The 22,333-nt window shown below is 38.2% G+C and overlaps 1 protein-coding gene across 1 annotated transcript in view; it reads right to left on the reverse strand.

Annotated features, from left to right (window-relative positions):
• The window catches only part of DARS1 (aspartyl-tRNA synthetase 1), an 81,019-nt gene that overhangs the window by 30,950 nt on the left and 27,736 nt on the right, over positions 1-22,333 (reverse strand). The window contains exon 5 of the mRNA XM_007964857.3: positions 6,763-6,865. Coding sequence (XP_007963048.1) covers positions 6,763-6,865 — 103 coding nt within the window. The remainder of the gene's footprint in view (positions 1-6,762; positions 6,866-22,333) is intronic.

The following is a 22,333-nucleotide window of genomic DNA, read 5'->3' on the forward strand; positions in this document are numbered from 1 at the left end:
CTACTCCTTAAGAGAAATTTAGTGATGCATATTGTAAATACAATCTAGACCTAAATCTGAGCACTGTAGGTTCAAACTGGCAGGTTTATTTCAATAGTGTGAATTCACTTATGATTTTTTTGTTGTTGTTGAGATGGGGTCTCACTCAGTCAGGCAGTTTGGAGTGCAGTGGTGCGATCTTGGCTCACTGCAACCTCTGTCTCCTGGGTTCAAGCAATTCTCTTGCCTCAGCCTCCTGAGTAGCTGGATTGCATGCACCTGCCTCCATGCCTGGCTAATTTTTGTATTTTTAGTAGAAACAAGGTTTCACCATGTTGATCAGGCTGATCTTGAACTCCTGACCTCAAGTGACACTTATCATATTTTAAGTCAATGATAATGAGATCTTTCAGTTTTTAATCCTGAGAAAAAAAAACAGATCAGGGATAAGTCTTGTGAAACAACAACAACAACAACAAAAAAACCCAGAAGCTACTGTTGGAATATAAGACCAATAAGGTATTATTTATTTTGATTTCTCTATGCTGTAAAAATATCAGAAAAATAATTATGAGATGTAAGATTAAGAATTAGTTAATTAATCATCCTTTAAAAGTATATCATTAATTGATGCAGTTTCTTCCTAGCATCGATAGTCTTTATAATTTGGCATGTTTTTGCAGTGGCTGGTACTAGTTGTTCCTTTCCATGTTTAGTGCTTCCTTCAGGAGCTCTTGTAAGGCAGGCCTGGTGGTGACAAAATCTCTCAGCATCTGTTTGTCTGTAAAGGATTTTATTTCTCCTTCACTCATGAAGCGTAGTTTGGCTGGATATGATATTCTGGGTTGAAAATTATTTTCTTTAAGAATGTTGAATATTGGCCCCACACTCTCTTCTGCTTGTACAGTTTCTGCCGAGAGATCCGCTGTTAGTCTGATGGGCTTCCCTTTATGGGTAACCTGACTTTTCTCTCTGGCTGCCCTTAACATTCTTTCCTTCATTTCAACTTTGGTGAATCTGACAATTATGTGTCCTGGAGTTGCTCTTCTTGAGGAGTATCTTTGTAGTGTTCTCTGTATTTCCTGAATTTGAATGTTGGTCTGCCTGGTTAGGTTGGGGAAATTCTCCTGGATAATATCCTAAAGAGTGTTTTCCAACTTAGTTCCATTCTCCCCGTCACTTTCAGGTACACCAATCAGATGTAGATTTGGTCTTATCACATAGTCCCATATTTCTTGGAGGCTTTGTTCATTTCTTTTTACTCTTTTTTCTCTAAACTTCTTTTCTTGCTTCATATCATTCATTTGATCTTCAATCACTGATACCATTTCTTCCACTTGATTGAATAGGCTACTGAAGCTTGTGCATGTGTCAAGTAGTTCTCATGCCATGGTTTTCAGCTCCATCAGGTCATTTAAGGTCTTCTCTACGCTGTTTATTCTAGTTAATCATATGTCTAATCTTTTTTCAAGGTTTTTGGCTTCTCTGTGATGGGTTTGAACATCCTCCTTTAGCTTGGAGAAGTTTGTTATTACCGATCATCTGAAGCCTTCTTCTCTCAACTCGTCAAAGTCATTCTCTGTTCAGCTTTGTTCTGTTGCTGGCGAGGAGCTGCACTCCTTTGGAGGAGAAGAGGCGCTCTGATTTTTAGAATTTTCAGCTTTTCTGCATCAACTAACGAGCAAAATAACCAGCTAACATCATGACAGGATCAAATTCACACATACCAATATTAACCTTAAATGGAAATGGGCTAATTGCTCCAATTCAAAGACACAGACTGGCAAACTGGATAAAGAGTCAAGACTCATCAGTGTGCTATATTCAGGAGACCCATCTCACGTGCAGTGACGTGCACAGGCTCAAAATAAAGGAATGGATGAAGATCTACCAAGCAAATGGAAAACAAAAAAAAGTAGGGGTTGCAATCCTAGTATCTGATAAAACAGACTTTATTTTATTGACTGATTGATTGATTGATTGTGAGCCAGAGTCTAGCTCTGTCGCCCAGGCTGGAGTGCAGTGGCACAACCTCAGCTCACTGTAAGCTCTGTCTCTGGGGTTCACGCCATTCTCCTGCCTCAGCCTCCCAAGTAGCTGGGACTACAGGTGCCCGCCACCACGCCTGGCTAATTTTTTATATTTATTTTTTAGTAGAGACGGGGTTTCACTGTGTTTGCCAGGATGGTCTCGATCTCCTGACCTCGTGATCCGCCCGCCTCGGCCTCCCAAAGTGCTGGGATTACAGGCATGAGCCACTGAGCCAGGCCCGATAAAACAGACTTTAAACCAACAAAGATCAAAAGAGACAAAGAAGGCTATTACATAATGGTAAAGGGATCAATTCAACAAGAAGAGCTAACTATCTTAAATATATATGCACCCAATACAGGAGCACCCAGATTCATAAAGCAAGTCCTTAGAGACTTACAAAGAGACTTAGACTCCCACACAATAATAATGGGAGACTTTAACACCCCACTATCAACATTAGACAGATCAACGAGACGGAAAGTTAACAAGGATATCCAGAAATTGAACTCAGCTCTGCGCCAAGTGAACCTAATAGACATCTACAGAACTCTCCACCCCAAATCAACAGAATATACATTCTTCTCAGCACCACATTGCACTTATTCCAAAATTGACCACATAGTTGGAAGTAAAGCAATCCTCAGCAAATGTAAAAGAACAGAAAGTATAACAAACTGTCTCTCAGACCACAGTGCAATCAAACTAGTACTCAGGATTAAGAAATTCACTCAAAACTGCACAACTACATGGAAACTGAACAACCTGCTCCTGAATGACTACTGGGTACATAATGAAATGAAGGCAGAAATAAAGATGTTATTTGAAACCAATGAGAACAAAGACACAACATACCAGAATTTCTGGGACACATTTAAAGCAGTATGTAGGTTATTGCACTAAATGCCCACAAGAGAAAGCAGGAAAGATCTAAAATTGACACCCTAACATCACAATTAAAAGAACTAGAGAAACAAGAGCAAACACATTCAAAAGCTAGCAGAAGGCAAGAAATAACTAAGATCAGAGCAGAACTGAAGGAGATTGAGATACGAAAAAACTTTAAAAAAAAAAAAATCAATGAATCCAGGAGCTGGTTTTTTGAAAAGATAAACAAAATTGATAGACCGCTAGCAAGACTAATACAGAAGAGAGAAGAATCAAATAGACGCAATAAAAAATGATCAAGGGGATATCACCACCGATCCCACAGAAATACAAACTACCATCAGAGAATACTATAAACACATCTATGCAAATAAACTAGAAAATCTAGAAGAAATGGATAAATTCCTGGAACATGCACACTCCCAAGACTAAACCAGGAAGAAGTTGAATCCCGGAATAGACCAATAACAGGCTCTGAAATTGAGGCAATAATTAATAGCTTACCAACCAAAAAGAGTCCAGGATCAGACGGATTCACAACTGAATTCTACCAGAGGTACAAAGAGGAGCTGTTACCATTCCTTCTGAAACTATTCCAGTCAACAGAAAAAGAAGGAATTCTCCCTAACTCATTTTGAGGCCAACATCATTCTGATACCAAAGCCTGGCAGAGACACAACAACAAAAAAGAGAATTTTAGACCAATGTCCCTGATGAACATTGATGCAAAAATCGTCAACAATAAAATACTGGCAAACCGATTCCAGCAGCACATCAAAAAGCTTATCCACCACAAGCAAGTTGACTTCATCCCTGGAATGCAAGGCTGGTTCAACATACGCAAATCAATAAACATAATCCATCACATAAACAGAACCAAAGACAAAAACCACAAGATGCAGAAAAGGTCTTTGACAAAATTCAGCAGCCCTTCATGCTAAAAACTCTCAATAAACCAGGTATAGATGGGACATATCTCAAAATAATAAGAGCTATTTATGACAAACTCACAGCCAATATCATACTGAATGGGCAAAAACTGGAAGCATTCCCTTTGAAAACCGGCACAAGACAGGGATGCCCTCTCTCACCATTCCTATTCAACATACTGTTGGAAGTTCTGGCCAGGGCAATCAGGCAGGAGAAAGAAATAAAGGGTATTCAATCAGGAAAAGAGGAAGTCAAATTGTCCCTGTTTGCAGATGACATGATTGTATATTTAGAAAACCCCACTGTCTCAGCCCAAAATCTCCTTAAGCTGATAAGCAACTTCAGCAAAGTCTCAGGATACAAAATCAATGTGCAAAAATCACAAGCATTCCTATCCACCAATAATAGACAAACAGAGAGCCAAATCATGAGTGAACTCCCATTCACAATTGCTTCAAAGAGAATAAAATACCCAGGAATCCAATTTACAAGGGATGTGAAGGACGTCTTCAAGGAGAACTGCAAACCACTGCTCAACGAAATAAAAGAGTACCCAAACAAATGGAAGAACATTCCATGCTCATGGACAGGAAGAATCAAGATCGTGAAAATGGCCATACTGCCCAAGGTAATTTATAGATTCAATGCCATCCCCATCAAGCTACCAATGACTTTCTTTACAGAATTGGAAAAAAACGACTTTAAAGTTCATATGGAACGAAAACAGAGCTCACATTGCCAAGACAATCCTAAGACAAAAGAATAAAGCTGAAGGCATCATGCTACCTGACTTCAAACTATACTACAAGGCTACAGTAACCAAAACAGCATGGTACTTGTACCAAAACAGATGTATAGACCAATGGAACAGAACAGAGCCCTCAGAAATAATACCACACATCTACAACCATCTGATCTTTGATAAACCCGACAAAAACAAGAAATGGGGAAAGGATTCCCTATTTAATAAATGGTGCTGGGAAAACTGGCTAGACATATGTAGAAAGCTGAAACTGGATTCCTTCCTTACACCTTATACAAAAATTAATTCAAGATGGATTAAAGACTTAAATGTTAGACCTAAAACCATAAAAACCCTAGAAGAAAACCTAGGCAATACCATTCAGGTCATAGGCATGGGTAAGGACTTCATGACTAAAACACCAAAAGCAACGGCAACAAAAACCAAAATTCACAAATGGGATCTAATTAAACTAAAGACCTTCTGCACAGTGAAAGAAACTACCATCAGAGTGAACAGGCAACCTACAGAATGGGAGAAAATTTTTACAATCTACCCATCTGACAAAGGGCTAATATCCAGAATGTACAAAGAACTTAAACAAATTTACAAGAAAAAATCAAACCACCCCATCAAAAAGTGGGTGAGGGATATGAACAGACACTTCTCCAAAGTAAACATTTATGCAGCCAACATACATATGAAAAAATGCTCATCATCACTGGCCATCAGAGAAGTGCAAATCAAAACCACAATGAGATACCATCTCACACCAGTTAGAATGGCGATCATTAAAAAGTCAGGAAACAACAAGTGCTGGAGAGGATGTGGAGAAGAAATATGAACACTTTTATACTGTTGGTGGGACTGTAAACTAGTTCAACTATTGTGGAAGACAGTGTGGCGATTCCTCAAGGATCTAGAACTAGAAATACCATTTGATCCAGCCATTCCATTACTGGGTATATGCACAAAGGATTATAAATCATGCTGCTATAAACACACACGCACACGTACGTTTATTGCAGCACTATTCACAATAGAAAGACTTGGAACCAACCCAAATGTCTACCAATGATAGACTGGATTAATAAAATGTGGCACACATACACCATGGAATACTATGCAGCCATAAAAAAGGATGAGTTCATGTCCTTTGTAGGCACACGTATGAAGCTGGAAACCATCATTCTCAGCAAACTATCGCAAGGACAGAAAACCAAACACCGCATGTTCTCACTCGTAGGTGCGAACTGAACAATGAGAACACTAGGACACAGGGTGGGAAACATCTCACATCAGGGCCTGTCAAGGGCTCAGGGGAGGGGGGAGGGATAGCAGTAGGAGAAACACCTAATGTAAATGACGAGTTAATGGCTGCAGCACAGCAACATGGCACATGTATACATGTGTAACAAACCTGCACGTTGTGCACATGTATCCTAGAACTTAAAGTGTAATTAAAAAAAAAGAAAAAAGAAAAAATGGAAACTGAATAAATAAATAAAAGTAAATCATCAGAAAACTTACAGCAAGATAGGTCCATTGTTATTCACTTATATTGGTTAGTAGTTTTTCAGATGTGTTTTATATTTTTCCCTATGTGGCTGTGGTAGACGGTTTGCAAAAATGGCTGCAATACTTCCTCTTGCTCCTGCATGTATATTCCCTTGCAATCATATTGTTTTTCCTCCCATCAAGGGCTAGAATCTATTTCTCTATCCCTTAAATCTAAGTTTTGCTGTGTGACTTTGACCAGTGGAATATTTAGCAGATGTGACACAAGTAGAAGCTTGAAAAGTATCTGTTCTTAGGGTTTCGCTCTCTTGCCTTTGGGAACCCTCCTGGTACCTGAATGTCAACATATCTGGGCTAGCCTGCTGGATGAGGGGAGGTCACAGAAAGAGATGCGCCAGACTTATCAGTCAGCCCAGCCAATGTCACATGGAGCAGATGAGCTATCTCAGTTGGGTGCATCACAGAATTATAAGCAAATAAATGTTTGTTGTTTTAAGTCACTAAGTACTGGGGTGATTTGTTATATAATAAAAGCTAATTGATTCAGTAACTAATTTATAAACCTCAGTATTTTACATTAATTTTAACTAGTAAGAACACATAAATTGGACATGAAAAACCATTAGAACCCAAATCTATTTCTATATGTGATTTTATATTTTGAAAAAAGTTACCTTCTGAACATGTAACTCAACATCTTGCTGTGTACAGCTTCCAATTTTCTGATTCACTTTTCTCACAACACCTTCTACATCCACAATGCTCTCTTTGTTGATGCTGTCAAGAGAAAAAATTCCCAATTTTAATCATCTAATCAGAGGTGTCAGAACTCATTTGGTGTTTCAGCAGTAAAGCTGAATATGTTAAACTCTTCTTTAATATAGTAAGCCACTTGAGACAAAGCCAGTCTATTTAACCTACTTAGAATAAGCTATTATGTAGCATACCTTGTGAGATTCCTTGAAGAGATGATTTTTTAGATGCCATAATTTAGTTACCACTTGTAAAAGACTCTGGACATAAAAGGTAATAAAACCAGTACTGAATTGGTAAAAGTAGTAAAAAGTCTTTTAATTATTTATTAAAGAACATTTCCCTCCCTATTTTTGAGATTCACTAAGATCAGCATTTCCTATAATGAGAAATATTGGCTTCAATAAATGCAATTACTGGTATGTGATGGAATTAAATAATAGAAGAAGGTCAACTGAAAACATTTTAAAGTAATAAGAGGACATTAGGGTACTGTTTTGCAATTAAATTCTCACTATCTTTAGTTTCTGAGTATGCTCTGTCATCGGATTTATGACTATTGGATTGTGTACTCCCATTTAAAAGGATGCCTACATGAAGTTTAATATATGATGAGTGTAAAATAAATGCATCTCCTGGGCAGCTCATTTTTATAACAACTTGAATTCTGAACACCAGACACTCAAATTCTAAAATACAAAATTTATAAAGTAGCTTATTAAACACAATGATTATTTTTTAATCACTAGTACATAACTGAGGAAGAAAATGTATAATCCAAAATGGCGATTCCCATACAAAATGTACCAGTTTTACTTTTGTGTATATTATTGCACCGACAAAGTTTACCACAATATAGTTGATGAAAAGGATAAAATTTAATTTTCATGGAAAAATTCTATTCATTCTGATGAGGATTTGGGTCTTTAGTAGTTGTGGTGCAATTAGATATTCCAGAAACCGGATAGTACTTACTTTACATAAGAGAACACCAGAATCCATTTCAATGAAAAAGGATCAAAATGAGGATAATAGGTAAAGAGTAGTTAAGAAAGAAAATTGTTTATTTCACTTGGTTACACTGCCTAGAAATCTGTATGTCTGTTACCAACTAACTTAAAAAAAAATCAACAGCATGCATATCTCTTGCACTCTCGTTAAGTCTCCTGCACTGGGGCTATCACCTAATACCTAGCTAAAATCTTGACTACTGAAGAAACTCAGAATTTATTATGGCAAAAGAAGTAGTTGATGAACTAAGGTAAGGCTCTTCTAAGGCTTGAAGGGATCAAGAGGTGCCAGTGGACTGTTGTAAGGGCTTTCTAATACTTGCAATCTAGTGTCACTGAATGAATCTATCTTCAATGTGACTGCCACCTACCAGTAAATGTGGTAACTTAGTGTATATTCAGGCGTGGTGAGAATTCTATTGCTTATCTCACATGTCTTTACAAGGAAGGTTTTCTCCTTTGTACCAATCAATGTACTGCTTCATCAAGCAACTTGACCTGTCCCAAGCAGAGGTACACTCTGCTACCTTTCTTCTATATCCCTAATCCCTTGGTCTCCTCATCTCACCTCCTTTGACTCCTATTAGAAGGCACTGCTGGCCCTCTGGACCTTCCATCATCAGACAACCTTCTTCAAGCCAACTCAAGTCAAACACATCTACTTTTTTTTTTTTTTTTGAGACAGTCTCATCTCTGTCAAGGCTGGAATGCAGTGGCCCTATCTCAGCTCACTGCAACCTCCGCCTCCCGGATTCAAGTGATTCTCCCCTCTTAGCTTCCTGAGTAGCTGGGATTACAGGCATGTGCCACCATGCCTGGCTAATTTTTATATTTTTAGCAGAGACAGGGTTTCACCATGTTGGCCAGGGTGGTTTCGAACTCCTGACCTCAGGTGATCCACCTGTCTCGGCCTCCCAAAGTGCTGGGATTACAGGTATGAGCCATCGCGCCTGGCCCAAACACATCTACTTTTAAGGATTGAGTGTCATGCTAGTATCCTTCTAGAAAGAAGGTGGAATGTAGTCAAAGATACTCTGCCCAGGGCTGGCTGTAGGTCCAATTAAAGCAAACAAAAATTTCCTCTTCTTTCTCATTCGAAAGTACCAGATGACTCTTTTAACTCAGGACCTGAAACCTGGAACTATATCTACTTTTAGTACTTTAATTCAGTAGTACTGAGTGCTAAAATATTAGATCAGCTAGTCTAGAAAACAACCACCATTTAGAACATTGTTTCCAGTCCTGAACAACTTACAAAATAACTTCTGAAACCACGAACTATTTCGTAAGCTAGGGCCAAAATTATTATAAATTTCTGCAATTACAAATTGCTCTACTGAATCAATGGGAAAGAAGGCGGGATTAATCAGACATAGGGAACAGTTAATTTTTTTAACCCTTCCCATCTCAGCATTTCTATATGCAACTGTTAAAAATCATAACCTATTTAGACATTAGTAAAACCATTCCATGATTTTGGACAATTTAGCTCTATTATCTCTATACAGCTACATCTGTATCTACATCTATTTCTATCTTACTGTAGATACGAGCGAATTCAGAAGAAAAAGCATTAAAATCAAAAAGGTTCCATTTGTGAAAAAGGGTCAGACTATCGGAGGGTTTTATGTATATATATAAAATTCAGTCAAAACAAGAGAGACAGGAATACTTGAGTACATTACTGCCAGTAGAAGAATAAAATTCTACTGATTGTAGAAAGTCTAATTATATGATTTTAACTAACATTGTATATGAAGATGGCATAATATCTACAGGAGAGGAAAGGAGGGGAGGGGAAGAAAGAGGGGAGGAGAGAGAAGAGTGAGGGTACCACTGCTAGCTTCTTTTCATTATTGGAATTCCACAATCTTTCTTCAGAAACCTCACACGCTAAAGGTGATATGTGACTTTATAAGGAGCAATTCAAGTGATAGGTCCAGTGTTTATGTATAAATTAACTATTGGAAAAACTCAAACTCATTCTCATTCTTTTAGATAAAAGAAAAAAGCAGGGAAGAAAGGGTAGGCGGAAAGAAGAAAGTTAGTTTAATTATTTTCTTTCCCTCAATGGGTAATCTTGAGCAAATCACACTTTGGAGAGCACTGGGGTAGAGAACAAGAATCATAAACCCTGAGAAATGGTTACTGCAGATGACCTGAAAATCAATGGTGAAGGTATAATTTCTGTACAGGAGACAGGTGAAAAAATATTTAACAGCATACAGCTCCAGTCAAAGAGGTCACCATCTTGCAAATAAATGATGGAGACATAAATCTAGAGAAAAAGCAGTTTATCTCTTGCTGCTGGGTCCCAGTGTCAGGTTTTGACTCTACAAGTCCTCTTGTGAGTACAGAGAAGAATCACTGGGATCAACTCACTGCAAACTCGTCTCCTAGGTTCAAGTGACCCTCCCACCTCAGCGTTCTGAGTAGCTGGGATTACAGGCAGGCGCACCACACCCAGCTAATTTCTGCATTTTATGTAGAGACAGGGTTTCATAATGTTGCCCAGGCTGGTCTCGAACTCCTGGGCTCCGATTCATCTGCCTCGGCTTCCCAAAGTGGTGGGATTATAGGTGTGAGCCACCATGCCTGGCAAACACACTTTTATTTTATAGCTCAAATGAAAGTGATTTTAGGCCAAGCATAGTGATTTTTAGGCCAGCACTTTTGGGAGGTCGAGGCAGGTGCTTCACCTGAGGTCAGGAGTTTAAGACCAGCCTGGCCAACATGGTGAAACTCCATCTCTACTAAAAATACAAAAAATTAGCCGGGCGTGGGGGAGTGGCCCTGTAGCCCCAGCTACTCGGAAGCCTGAGGCAGGAGAACTGCTTGAACCCAGGAGGCAGAGGTTGCAGTGAGCAGAGATTGTGCCACTGCACTCCAGCCTGGGTGACAGAGCAAGACTCTATCTCAGGAAAAAAAAAAAAAAAAGAAAGAAAGAAAGGAAAAAGAGAAAAGAGATTTCACAACTAAATCCCTAAAGTATTATTTCTATTATCTCTTTAGCAATTCCCTTTTATGTTCCAGGTTCTGTGTGAAGTGCTTTACGTACACAATATCTCATTTGAGCTTCACAAAGGCTTACTTACACAGTAGGTATTATCAACATTTTACAGATGAGAAAACTGAGACTCTAAAAGGTTAAGCAATCAGACTACCATCACATAGCTAATATCATTTAATGATTATTGCCCTAGACAGTTCTGTTACAGACTGACAAATTAGAACTAAATTTAAATATCTCAGAATGCATCATTGGCTCACTCTGAAATAATACATTTTCATTCTTAGAAGCTCATGAGCTGCTAGATTGCTTTATAGTTTCTGTGGGGGAAAAAAACTGAAAATAATAGGCCCTTTAGTAATAGTTTTGTTTTATACAAAGTTATATTTAACCCAGGAGAATTAATCCCACAAATGATCTGAAAATTTCTGACAGCAGATTTTAGACCTGTTTTTTCCTTAGCACATCTTTAGCATTATCCAAATTTTCAATACAGATGTTGCAGTGGACAGGACTGAAAATAGAAGCTGTTTTTCCTCTAACAGATAAATACCCTGTTCCAACAAAGAGGTATAAAATGCAGGTGCAACTGTTCAAGGAGTTGCAATACACAACAGTATAATGGCCTCGCCTCCGTTCACCAACGTATCCACACGGATGCTGAAGGGGTATCCACATGCCCACCTCTCTTTGGGCCTCAACTATAGACAATATACACTCCTACCACAGCACCTGTACCTTGCCTCTGCATGCAGTTGTTTATCTCCCTTTCCCTCTCCCAAAATCAAGCTTCTCCTAAGATATACATGACACACATAAATCTTTGCATACTCAAGCCCAGCAGAGTACCTGGACCAGGGCACGTGCTAAATACAAGTTTGTAAAAATCAATGAGACTTCTTCTGAGTATTATTTTGGTATTTTTCAGATCTAATAGTTAATGTAGGCTGGGCGCAGTGGTTCATGCCTGTAATCCCAGCACTTTGGGAGGCCAGGGTGGGTGGATCACTTGAGGTCAGGAGTTTGAGAGCAGCCTGGCCAACATGGTGAAACCCCATCTCCACTAAAAGTACACAAAAAAAATTTAGCTGGGCGTGGTAGCGTGCACCTGTAGTCCCAGCTACTCGGGAGGCTGAGGCAGAGAATCGCTTGAACCCAGGAGGCAGAGGCTGCGGTGAGTCAAGACTGCGCCACTGCATTCCAGCCTAGGCGACAGAGCGAGACTCCGTCTCAAAACAAATCGTTAATGTAGCAAACTGAAATTTTAACCTACCAACTAGTAAAACACCTATTTTAGGTGAAAGATCTAGAAAGGAAAGAAAATAAACAAACTTGTATGTAGCTAGGTGACTCATTAGAGAATGAGAAACATACTTGTGACTCATCAGCTACCAATAAATCACTTAACCACAATGACTAATATGAAGAAAAATAAAATAAAATATATATGTACACACATAATGGTACTAAAAAAGGCTCATTTTCATAATCAAAATACCTCTATGTTTGGGGAGAGTGGGAAGCATTATATAAGCACAAACAGCGATATATAAATTATAACTTTAAAACTACTTTTCACATTAATTGTAGTCCTTTATAGCAGGCACTGTAACATTAAACTTTAAAAACTTGTGTTCACACTCACTATCCTCTGTAAGAGTCAATACAAAAAGGCCTCCAGGACTTCCTTTAAAAAAAACTGGCTTTACAACACTTAACCAAAACTAACAAAAACTACTCTGTTAATTACTTTAAAATGGCACACATACAAAAAAAAAAAAAAAATTTTTAAAAGAAAAAAGGGATAATATATCAACTCCAGGATCAACTATTAAACATTAGGTAAGATTGGGATCCAGAAACAGGCCTGGACAGATAGGTACTGCATCTTTCTGCTTCTACACAAATTTCATTTAAAAACCTCAAACCATTTCAGATATATAATTAAGAACCTGTTCCTAAAACCTCTAGGGAATTAGATGTGCCAACCTTCCTAAGCAACTCATTCAGTTGCTTCATTTTTACATGCATTCAGCCATGAGAAAATTGATCTTTCCAACAAATTGATTAAAATAATGTGTGAAGAGTCCTGTGGCACTTAAATCCAATTAGTGAGTCAACTTTTTAGATTACTCTATTGATGAATTGGATGTTCCTAAGACAGACAATTTGAGGCAAAATAGTTGGCTCTGTATTAAATTCCAAAATTCCAATGTTTCTTTTAAGGAAAATACTCCAACGCTAGAAACTGCTAGCAGTATCGTCTAGCCAGTAAGACAAAAGACAAGCACTTCAGATTTAATATCTAAAGTAAATGCTAAGATCGTTATCTACTTAAGATATTAAAAGTGACCTCATATTTTGCCTTTTAAATGATTAAGAAACCCCAGCTGGAACTATCTGATTTGATATTTTTAATAGCAGAGTCCTTGCTTTTTTCCACCTGGTATATGGCCAGAGGGAATAGCATTAAATATAGGGCTTCATGGAATTAACATATAAATACCATTATTTCTCCCACTTTGTTGTGTATGAGTTCACATGCTTTAAATGTCCCGTTTCTTTGGGCAGTAACATTCAAAATGGAAACAAAACATCCTGAAAATAAACGAATAGTCCTCAGGCACTCCTCTAGCCCTAAAGATAACTCCAAGCATTTTATATACAACAACTGATCTAAGACAGAATGAAAACGAAATGGAGATTAAAAATGACCTTTACCTCACAGATATATTTCTATCCATACTATTTTCCAAACCAGATTCTGGTAAAATGGTTAGCTGGCCCACTAACTGAGCTGCTAGCTTCCCAAAGAGAATGTGTTACTAACTAAATATTCTTTAGAATTATCTCATGCTTCATTGATCCTCAAGTTTCTAAGTAAAGATTTTTGTTTTATTTAAGCAACAGAATCCAATAGAATTGGTTTAGATGTTGGTGATATGCTGTTTTTAATAATAACAGAAGGGTGGTAGAATACTAAGCAATGGAACTCACAGTACTTTCCAAATTTTGCCTTTCCAATTATATTTAGAGACTAAGAGATAAAGAAGAATGAGATCCTGAAGAGGTCAGTGAAACAACGAAAATAACAGGCACAGCCCATAAACCTCTATTTTCATTATAAAGTAGAATATACACAAGTGGGCCCAGCTGAGGAACAGGAATCAGTTGTCATGCCATGAATACACAGGATACTCCAGCCTGGTGTTAGATGATGGAATCAGGAGTCTTTGAGACAGGGTAGTTTGTAGGGTGTTTGTGGGGCAAGAGAAACAAAGGGGCGGAAAATAGTGGATAAAGGTGCAGAGAGCATGTGCCACATGAGGTAAGGAGGAGGCTGAAAAGACTGGGAGATAATGTGGAGATGGATAAAAAGACAAGAAGTCTTGATGAGGTCCAACAGAAAATGAGGTGGCTTGGGGGAGGCAGATTGGTGGAAATCATAATCAGAGGATTATGGGGTAAAACAACCTATTGGGCTTTTTATAAACTCAAAAGCCTGGAACTTCTCTTCAGTTAACTCAATATAGTTAAGCTTAGAAGACACCACTGGCTGCCTACTCAATAGACTTCCTTTCTTCTTTGCTAAAGGAGCTAGCGTCACTCCTCTTCGGTGTCCACTCTTTATTCGGCCAAGTGCTATATAGGAAGAGGAGTTCATCCCAGCTCCAAAGAGTGGGTCATATGTACTCTCAGTCCATGTTGGCAATTTATTCCAGATTAATGGTGTCATTTCTACTTAGTTTCTCAAACCACTCATTTTCTAATTCATTATTTTCCTTACCCCCACACATTACGTAGTAAGCAAACAGATAAGATTCATGTTTTATCCACTCACTAGCAAACCCTGTTGTCACTTTCAAGAGTACAGTTTTGCTATAAAGCTTGTTTTGAAAATGTGAATTTGTTTCAACACCACTGACACATTAGGGAACAATTTGAGTATGAGAATTTTGCTTTTGCCTATGCCAGATTTCATCAGTGAGAACACTTGGTCAATACAGACAACAATACTTGGGTGCACTCGGCCATGCAGGAATATACAAAATGCACACACCTTAAACATCTACCTGTAATTCATGTTATGAGCCATGCCCATCCACATCTGGTGTTACAACTCTCCCTTTGATTTCAGACACTGTTCCTTCCATCACTTCACAATAACGTACAAACTGCCTTTCTTTTGACACCCACTTCCACAAGCAAACTGCACATTTCTTTCAAGGTAAAATGCTATATTTATTGTAGTATTTATGCATTTCTTAACCATTCAATGAGTATAAAACTGTTACCTTTAAGAAGTTAGGTTACTGGCCAGGCGTGATGGCTCACGCCTCTAGACCCAGCACTTTGGGAGGCTGAGATGGGTGGACCACCTGAGGTTAGGAGTTCAAGACCAGGCTGACCAACATGATGAAACCCTGTCTCTACTAAAAATACAAAAAGTAGCTGGGCATGGTGGTGGGCGCCTGTAATTTACTCAGCTACTCAGGAGTCTGAGGCAAGAGAATCGTTGAACCCGGGAGGCGGAGGTTGCAGTGAGCTGAGATTGCGCCATAGCACTCCAGCCTGGGCGACAAGAGTGAGACTCCGTCTCAAAAAAAACAAATACAAAAACAAAAACAAAAAACAAACAAACAACAACAAAAAAAACCCTTAGGTTCTTGTCTTTTCAAAAAGTGTGCCATTAATGAAGTTTTTTAATTGACACACAATTGTACATATTTATGAGGTACAGTGTGATGTCTCCATAGAGGTATAGATTGTGTAAAAATCAAATCAGGGCATTTGGCATATCTGTCACCTCAAACATTTATCACTTCTTTGTGGTGAAAACTTTCCAAAACCTCTCTTCTCTTCTAGCTGTTTTGAAATATTCAACATTGTTAACCATAGTTACCCTATTGTGCAAGAGAACACCAGAACTTACTCTTCTTCCTATCTATCTGTAATTTTGAGCAGACTGACCAACTCTCCCTTGTCTCCCTCCCCCGCACCAACTATTCTCTCTACATCTATGTGATCAACATCTTTAGCACATGAGATCATGTAGTATTTCTCTTTCCACGTCCAGCTTATTCCACTTAACATAATGCTCTGCAGGTTCATCTATGTTGCCACAAACGACAAGATTTCATTTTTTATGGCTGAATAGCATTCCAGTGTGTATATATCCCACACTTTATCCATTCGTCTGTTGAAGGAAACTTAGATTGAATCCTTATCTTGGCTATGATGAATGGTGCTGCAATAAATATTGGAGTGCAAATATGTATCTCTCTTTGACATAATCATTTCATTTCCTTTGGATAATTACTCCATAATGGGATTATTGGATCATATGGCAGTTCTATTTTTAATTTCTGATGAGCCGCCATACCGTTTTCCATAGAGGCTATAGTAATTTACATTCCCACCAATAGTGTATGAGGGGTTCCCTTTCTCCACATCAAGTTTTTGAGTGTTATGCCATTAACCCCATTTTCTCCATAAACACCATGGTTTTTATTGCACAATTTTGCATAGGACAGTTATTTTTAGGAATGCATACGTCACACAGCAGAACTGACAGTACATTAGCACCACTCTACAAAAAGCTAATCTAAAAGGACACCCATCCCTAAATGTCTCAAGATCTCTTCTCCCTCGCTGTTGATGGAGCAATTCTAGGAAAGGACTTTAGTTGGTACAAGTGTCTAACAAAGAGCCTACAATTTGATGTGTTAAGGAACAGTATTAGTTATCCAGACAAATCCTTTCAATTCTTTCCTGCATCCACAATCTTAGTAAAAGATAAATCCTTATTTTAAATTCTGAGTCTGTGGTTTTATTTTCAACATCAGTGGCATACACCACACGGCTGCTTTTTTGAATGACTTTGTGCCTTATTCCTCACAAGAGTGATACAAAGGTGCAAAATGTATTGTGTCGTGTTAATGGCAGTGCTGATAAGAAAAAAAAGCCCAAAGCCTAAGCAAAAGTAGACGCAATTAATTATTAGATTTGCCTCTAGTGGTGTTAGGTTTCATGTTTATAACTTTCAACATTTTTATTATTGAGATTATTCAGGAAGAATAACTGTCACTGAAAACATGAAACTCTCTAGGTTCCAATTCCCTGTCTCTTCCTCTTATTTTTAGAGCATGCTTTTTAACAATAGTATGATTCCTTAGAAGGCAGCTACTGCTTTAGAGTAGAAGAGACAAACTCATTAGTGTTACAAATGGTTAAAAATAAATTCCTCCTTTGGAATTTTTAGCATGAATTTATCACTCAAACATAAAAAAATTTTTTATTACTTTATAATCAGTTCTACTTTTTATTTTTAATTTTTATTTATTTATTTATTTATTTATTTTTGTAGAGACAGGGTTTTGCCATGTTGCCCAGGTTGGTCTTGAACTCTTGGGCTCAAGTGATCCTCCTACCTCAGCCTCCTAAAGTGTTGGGATTACAGGCATGAGTCACCACGCCTGGCCCAGTTCTATTAAAAGACTAGAGTGAGTACAGAACCTAAGACACCTTAGTCAAAACACTTAATATCTCACACCTCGATTTCCTCATCTGAAAACAAAACAAACAAAAAAAAAAGAAAAAAGAAAAAGAAAAAGAGAGAACAGAATCAACCTCTTCCCCACCCCAAAACAAAAAAAAGACAAAAACAGTATTTATACCTCATGGGGCTGCTGTGCGGATCAAGTGAGAAAAAAGTCTGGCACTTTGCCAGCTCCACACTTAGTATATAGTAATAGTCAGCTATTACTGCTATTATTATAAGCAAACCTGTTATTTCCCCTGTACATCAAATGGGGAAGATGCTGGTGACCATTGTACTGTACCTTTTGGGTCTGGTACAGGGACTAACAGAGAAGAGGCATCCAAATAAGCATAAAAATCCATGCTAGACACTGGAAAGGTTGGCAAGATAAAGCAAGTGTAGTTACTATACTGAGTTTTAATTGCAGCTTAAGTTCCTTAAATATTAAAAATAATATTTCACATGCAATGAGTCCTGTATGTGGTGGGGGATGGGTTTTCCATGATCTTTCATCTAAAAAATATGACACCTCGGGAGAATGGCGTAAACCCGGGAGGCGGAGCTTGCAGTGAGCCGAGATCCGGCCACTGCACTCCAGCCTGGGTGATAGAGCGAGACTCCGTCTCCAAAAAAAAAAAAAAAAATATGACACCTACTAGCGAGGTCGCTGAAGAGTATCCCATCGTTATTCACATAATCTATCAATAAACCCAAGATAATGACAGAAGATGAGCAGCATAATAGTGTTACCTTGTATTTCTCGTCATTCTAGGTACCACAGATTTAAGCACCTAGAAGCACTATACTATATTAGATAGCCACAATAAAGGCCTAAAATATAACAGAAATTCTATATATTGATGTATTCTGATTGTGTTGTTAATAGTAGGGATACACTTGGGAGTTGGCAGAGGCTGGGTGATGACCAAAATTTAATTCTGGATAATCGCTCATATTTTTCTAAACTATTTCCATTTATTACCACCACCAAAAAAAAAAAAAAAAAAAAAAATCAATAATGGTGAAAGAGACACTATGTACATGAAGTTTTTTCATTTGCATATTTATATATCCTTATATCAACAAAAATTATTAAAATTTTTAACACAGAAACTTGACTATTAAAGGTTTTCAGCAAAACCGATAAACTTTTTAGCTTTCTTATTATCAGAAATAATGTGTTAAATCTTACTATATACTCAATGAGAAACGTACTCACAGATCTACATAACCACATTCAAATGAGTAATTTTTAAATCTTTGCAAGGATGTAATAAAGATTAGTTAGAAAAGAGGCATGCCATAAAGTTGTTACACACCAGTTCTTCAAATAATGTACCAACATAAAATGCTTTAATGTTATAAATTAAATGTACAATTCAGTAAGGCAAAGAAGTGCAAAATGCCCAAACACAAGAAACCATATATTTGCTAATTAAAACAGCATTAAAAGAACAAAAATAAAAATAAATTAGGTAAGTACTTTAAAAAATAATAAAACCACCTTTCGACAATAAAAATCCTTTTTTTTTTTTTTTTTTTTTGATAGGGTCTTGCTCTGTCACACAGTCTGGAGTGCTGTGGCACGATCTCGGCTCACTGCAACCTTCGCCTCCCAGGTAGCTGGGACCACAGGCTCACACCACCACACCCGGCTAATTATTTTGACTTTTATTATAGAGATGATGTTTCACCATATTGCCTAGGCTGGTCTTGAACTTCTGGGCTCAAGTGATCTGCCTGCTTTGTGCAGATCCCAAAGTGCTGGGATTATAGGTGTGAGCCACCGTGCCCAGCCATATGTTTCAATTCTAAGAGAAGAACAAGCTTTGTTTATACGTCAAGCAAGCATTTCTTTCAATTATAGTGAATTAGTATAGTACCACACTAGATCTCAGACTTGTGTATTTATCAGACAAGTAGAAATAAGTGTTTGAATAAGAGTGTTAGCTTTGAAGAATGAGGTAAGATAAGCAAACAGTAAACAATATATGAAGTCACATGGTTGTCTGGGAAAACCAGAGATGGACAGTATTTAAAGTGGTAAAAACAAATTTTATTCAAGACTACTGCAATAGGGGAAAACAGATCTGAGTATAAAACTGGGCTCAACTTTGAATACACCATTGGCAAGTGGAAACTTAGAGCCAAAGATGGGAACATAGTCAGTGGATGGAAAATTACTAAGAGGAGCCATCACGGAAAGGGAGGATTCTGGCGAAAGTGACCTAACAGGATTCTTGTTGATGGCAGGTGAGGGTGATCAGACATTACCTGAGGGACGGTGGAGGAGGAGGAACCTGATTAGCTACGGAGGGTGATCAGATACTGACGGGGGATGACAGGGGTTGTAGTTAAAGCAACTCAGTAGGATTCCTGTCAAAACTGAACAATGCACACATAAACATGAAGTAAAAAAGTCAAGGTTTATTGGAGCAGAAAGTTCTTTCAAACTAATCTGAGGAGAGTTTGGTCAATGAGGGACTCTTTGTCACCAGTTAGTAGGGAACTAAATCCCTGTGTTCTCTCTATTACACTGATCTGTCCACGGGTGCTTTGCAAAAATTAAAGATTTAAATCATTCTTTAAATCATGATAACTTATTTATCTATTTATTTGAGATGGAGTCCCACTCTGTTGCCCAGTCTGGAGTGCAACAGTATGATCTCGGTTCACTGCAACCTCCATCCCCTGGGTTCCAGCAATTCTCCTGCCTCAGCCTCCCAAGTAGCTGGGATTACAGGTGCCCACCACCACACCTGGCTAATTTTTTTTAATTTTTAGTAGAGATAGGGTTTCACCACGTTGGCCAGGTTGGTCTCGAACTCCTGACCTCAGATGATCTACCCACCTTGGCCTTCCAAAGTGCTGGGATTACAGGTGTGAGCCACCGTGCCTGGCCCATGATAACTTACTTTTTAAGCTAGAGTCTTGCTCTGCTGCCCAAGCTGGACTGTAGTGGCACAATCACAGCTCGCTGCCTGGACCTCCTGGGCTCAGGTGATTCTCCCACCTCAGCCTCTGGAGCAGCTGCAACTACAGGCATATGCCGCCATGCCCTACTAATTTTTTTTTTTTTTTTTTTTTTTGAGACAGAGTCTCGCTCTGTTGTCTAGGCTGGAGTGCAGTGATGCAATCCTGGCTCATTGCGACCTCCGCCTCCTGGGTTCAAGCGATTCTGCTGCCTCAGCCTCCCGAGTAGCTGGGACTACAGGCATGTGCCACCCTGCCCAGCTAATTTTTTGTATTTTCAGTAGAGACGGGGTTTCACCATGTTAGCCAGGATGGTCTTGATCTCCTGACCTCATGATCCGTCTGCCTCGGCCTCCCAAAGTGCTGGGATTCCAGGCATGAGTGACCACGCCTGGCCGACTAACTAAAAAAAAATTTTTTTTGTAGAGATGGGGTTTCACCATGTTGGCCAGGATGGTCTCAAACTTCTGGGCTCAAGTGAACTGCCCATTTTGGCCTCCTGAAGTGCTGGGATTACAGGCATGAGCCACCATGCCCAGCTGTTAACTTCTTTTATGAACTAATTTTTCTTCACTAAAACCCCAAGAATTTTGGGTCCAAAATAAGCGTGGTGAGAAGTATGCACTACTCAATAAGGCACAGACCAGCAGTTCTAAAACTACTATATGGGTTCTCTTTAGTGGAACAAAAAATGTCAAAAACCCCCAGTAATCACTTAAATAAGTTCTGTCATGTTACTTAAATACCTACAAATACCAAACTAGTGTAAATGCTTATGCTTATAGCCCTTAACTTTAAAATAGAAATAAATTTTTAAATAAAAACAAAATTCAAATTAATAAGTAATATTAAGTTTTAGTTTCACTAAAACTAAGTTGCTGACATTTGGTTTACTGAATAAAGCTTGCAGCCTCAGAGCCAGTTCCATAATTAATTTGTTTCTGTATTCTGACTTCAATACTAGTAATGTGAAGAATACCTGTTCGGTTACCTAAAACATTAACTCTGAGGTAGAGTCAGGATATTTTAGCTTCATAATTAACCAAAATTCTGTAAAGAGTAATCTAAGAATGACAATTTAAATAAAGCATCAGTAATCATTTTATAAAACTATCTTGCTTATGTCAAAGTTAATGTGGCATTAATTAAAATTTGTATCAAATGAATTATCGAATACCTGAAACTTAACTGGAACTAGAAATAGAAACATTTTTCCTTGCATCAAACTGTTATTAGTGATCTGCTGCTCCTATACAGACAAAAAGAGAATTTAATATATCTCCTTGAATGGTACAGGCTTTTCTGAGTTCAGAATTCCTCTAAATTACCAAGTACTACCTGGTAACCCAACTCGTTCAGCACGTGTCTCTATTCAAACTACTGTGAAACCTTCATTTGTACAGAATATGAATATCATTTGGCTTCAGCTGGCATGAATGCAACTGTAAACAAGACAGTAACGCTAATGGAGCACTAGATTCACATGGCAGTTTTCAGTTATAAATCTGTCTTTAAAATGATATGGAATAATATAACTTTAAGATTATCATCAAAATATATACTAAAAATTTAAATATATATAATACAGACATGTACATACATATAATTCTCAGTCTCCTAAGAATATATATGTGGATCCCTAAGAAACGAACAGAGAAACCAAACAATGAGGATACTGATGGATATGGGGTTAAGCTAAATGACAAAGAATGAAGATTAATGAATAAAGCCAATGCCTTTAAAATGAGAAGTGAAGAGAGGTCACTGCGGACATGGAATGTCTGCCCAATCTGAAGGGTACGTACTGGGAAGCAGTGGGAAATAACACTGTAGGGAGGGAAACACCAGGCGGAATGAATCTTGGACATGGTTGGAAGTAGGAAGCCATTACAGATTTTAGATAAACTAGCACTGAAAACAAAACTTCTGGCAAGTGTGGACTTAAAGAGGGAGCAAAA

This window comes from Chlorocebus sabaeus, chromosome 10, assembly GCF_047675955.1.
Source record: "Chlorocebus sabaeus isolate Y175 chromosome 10, mChlSab1.0.hap1, whole genome shotgun sequence".
Classification (NCBI taxonomy): domain Eukaryota; kingdom Metazoa; phylum Chordata; class Mammalia; order Primates; family Cercopithecidae; genus Chlorocebus; species Chlorocebus sabaeus.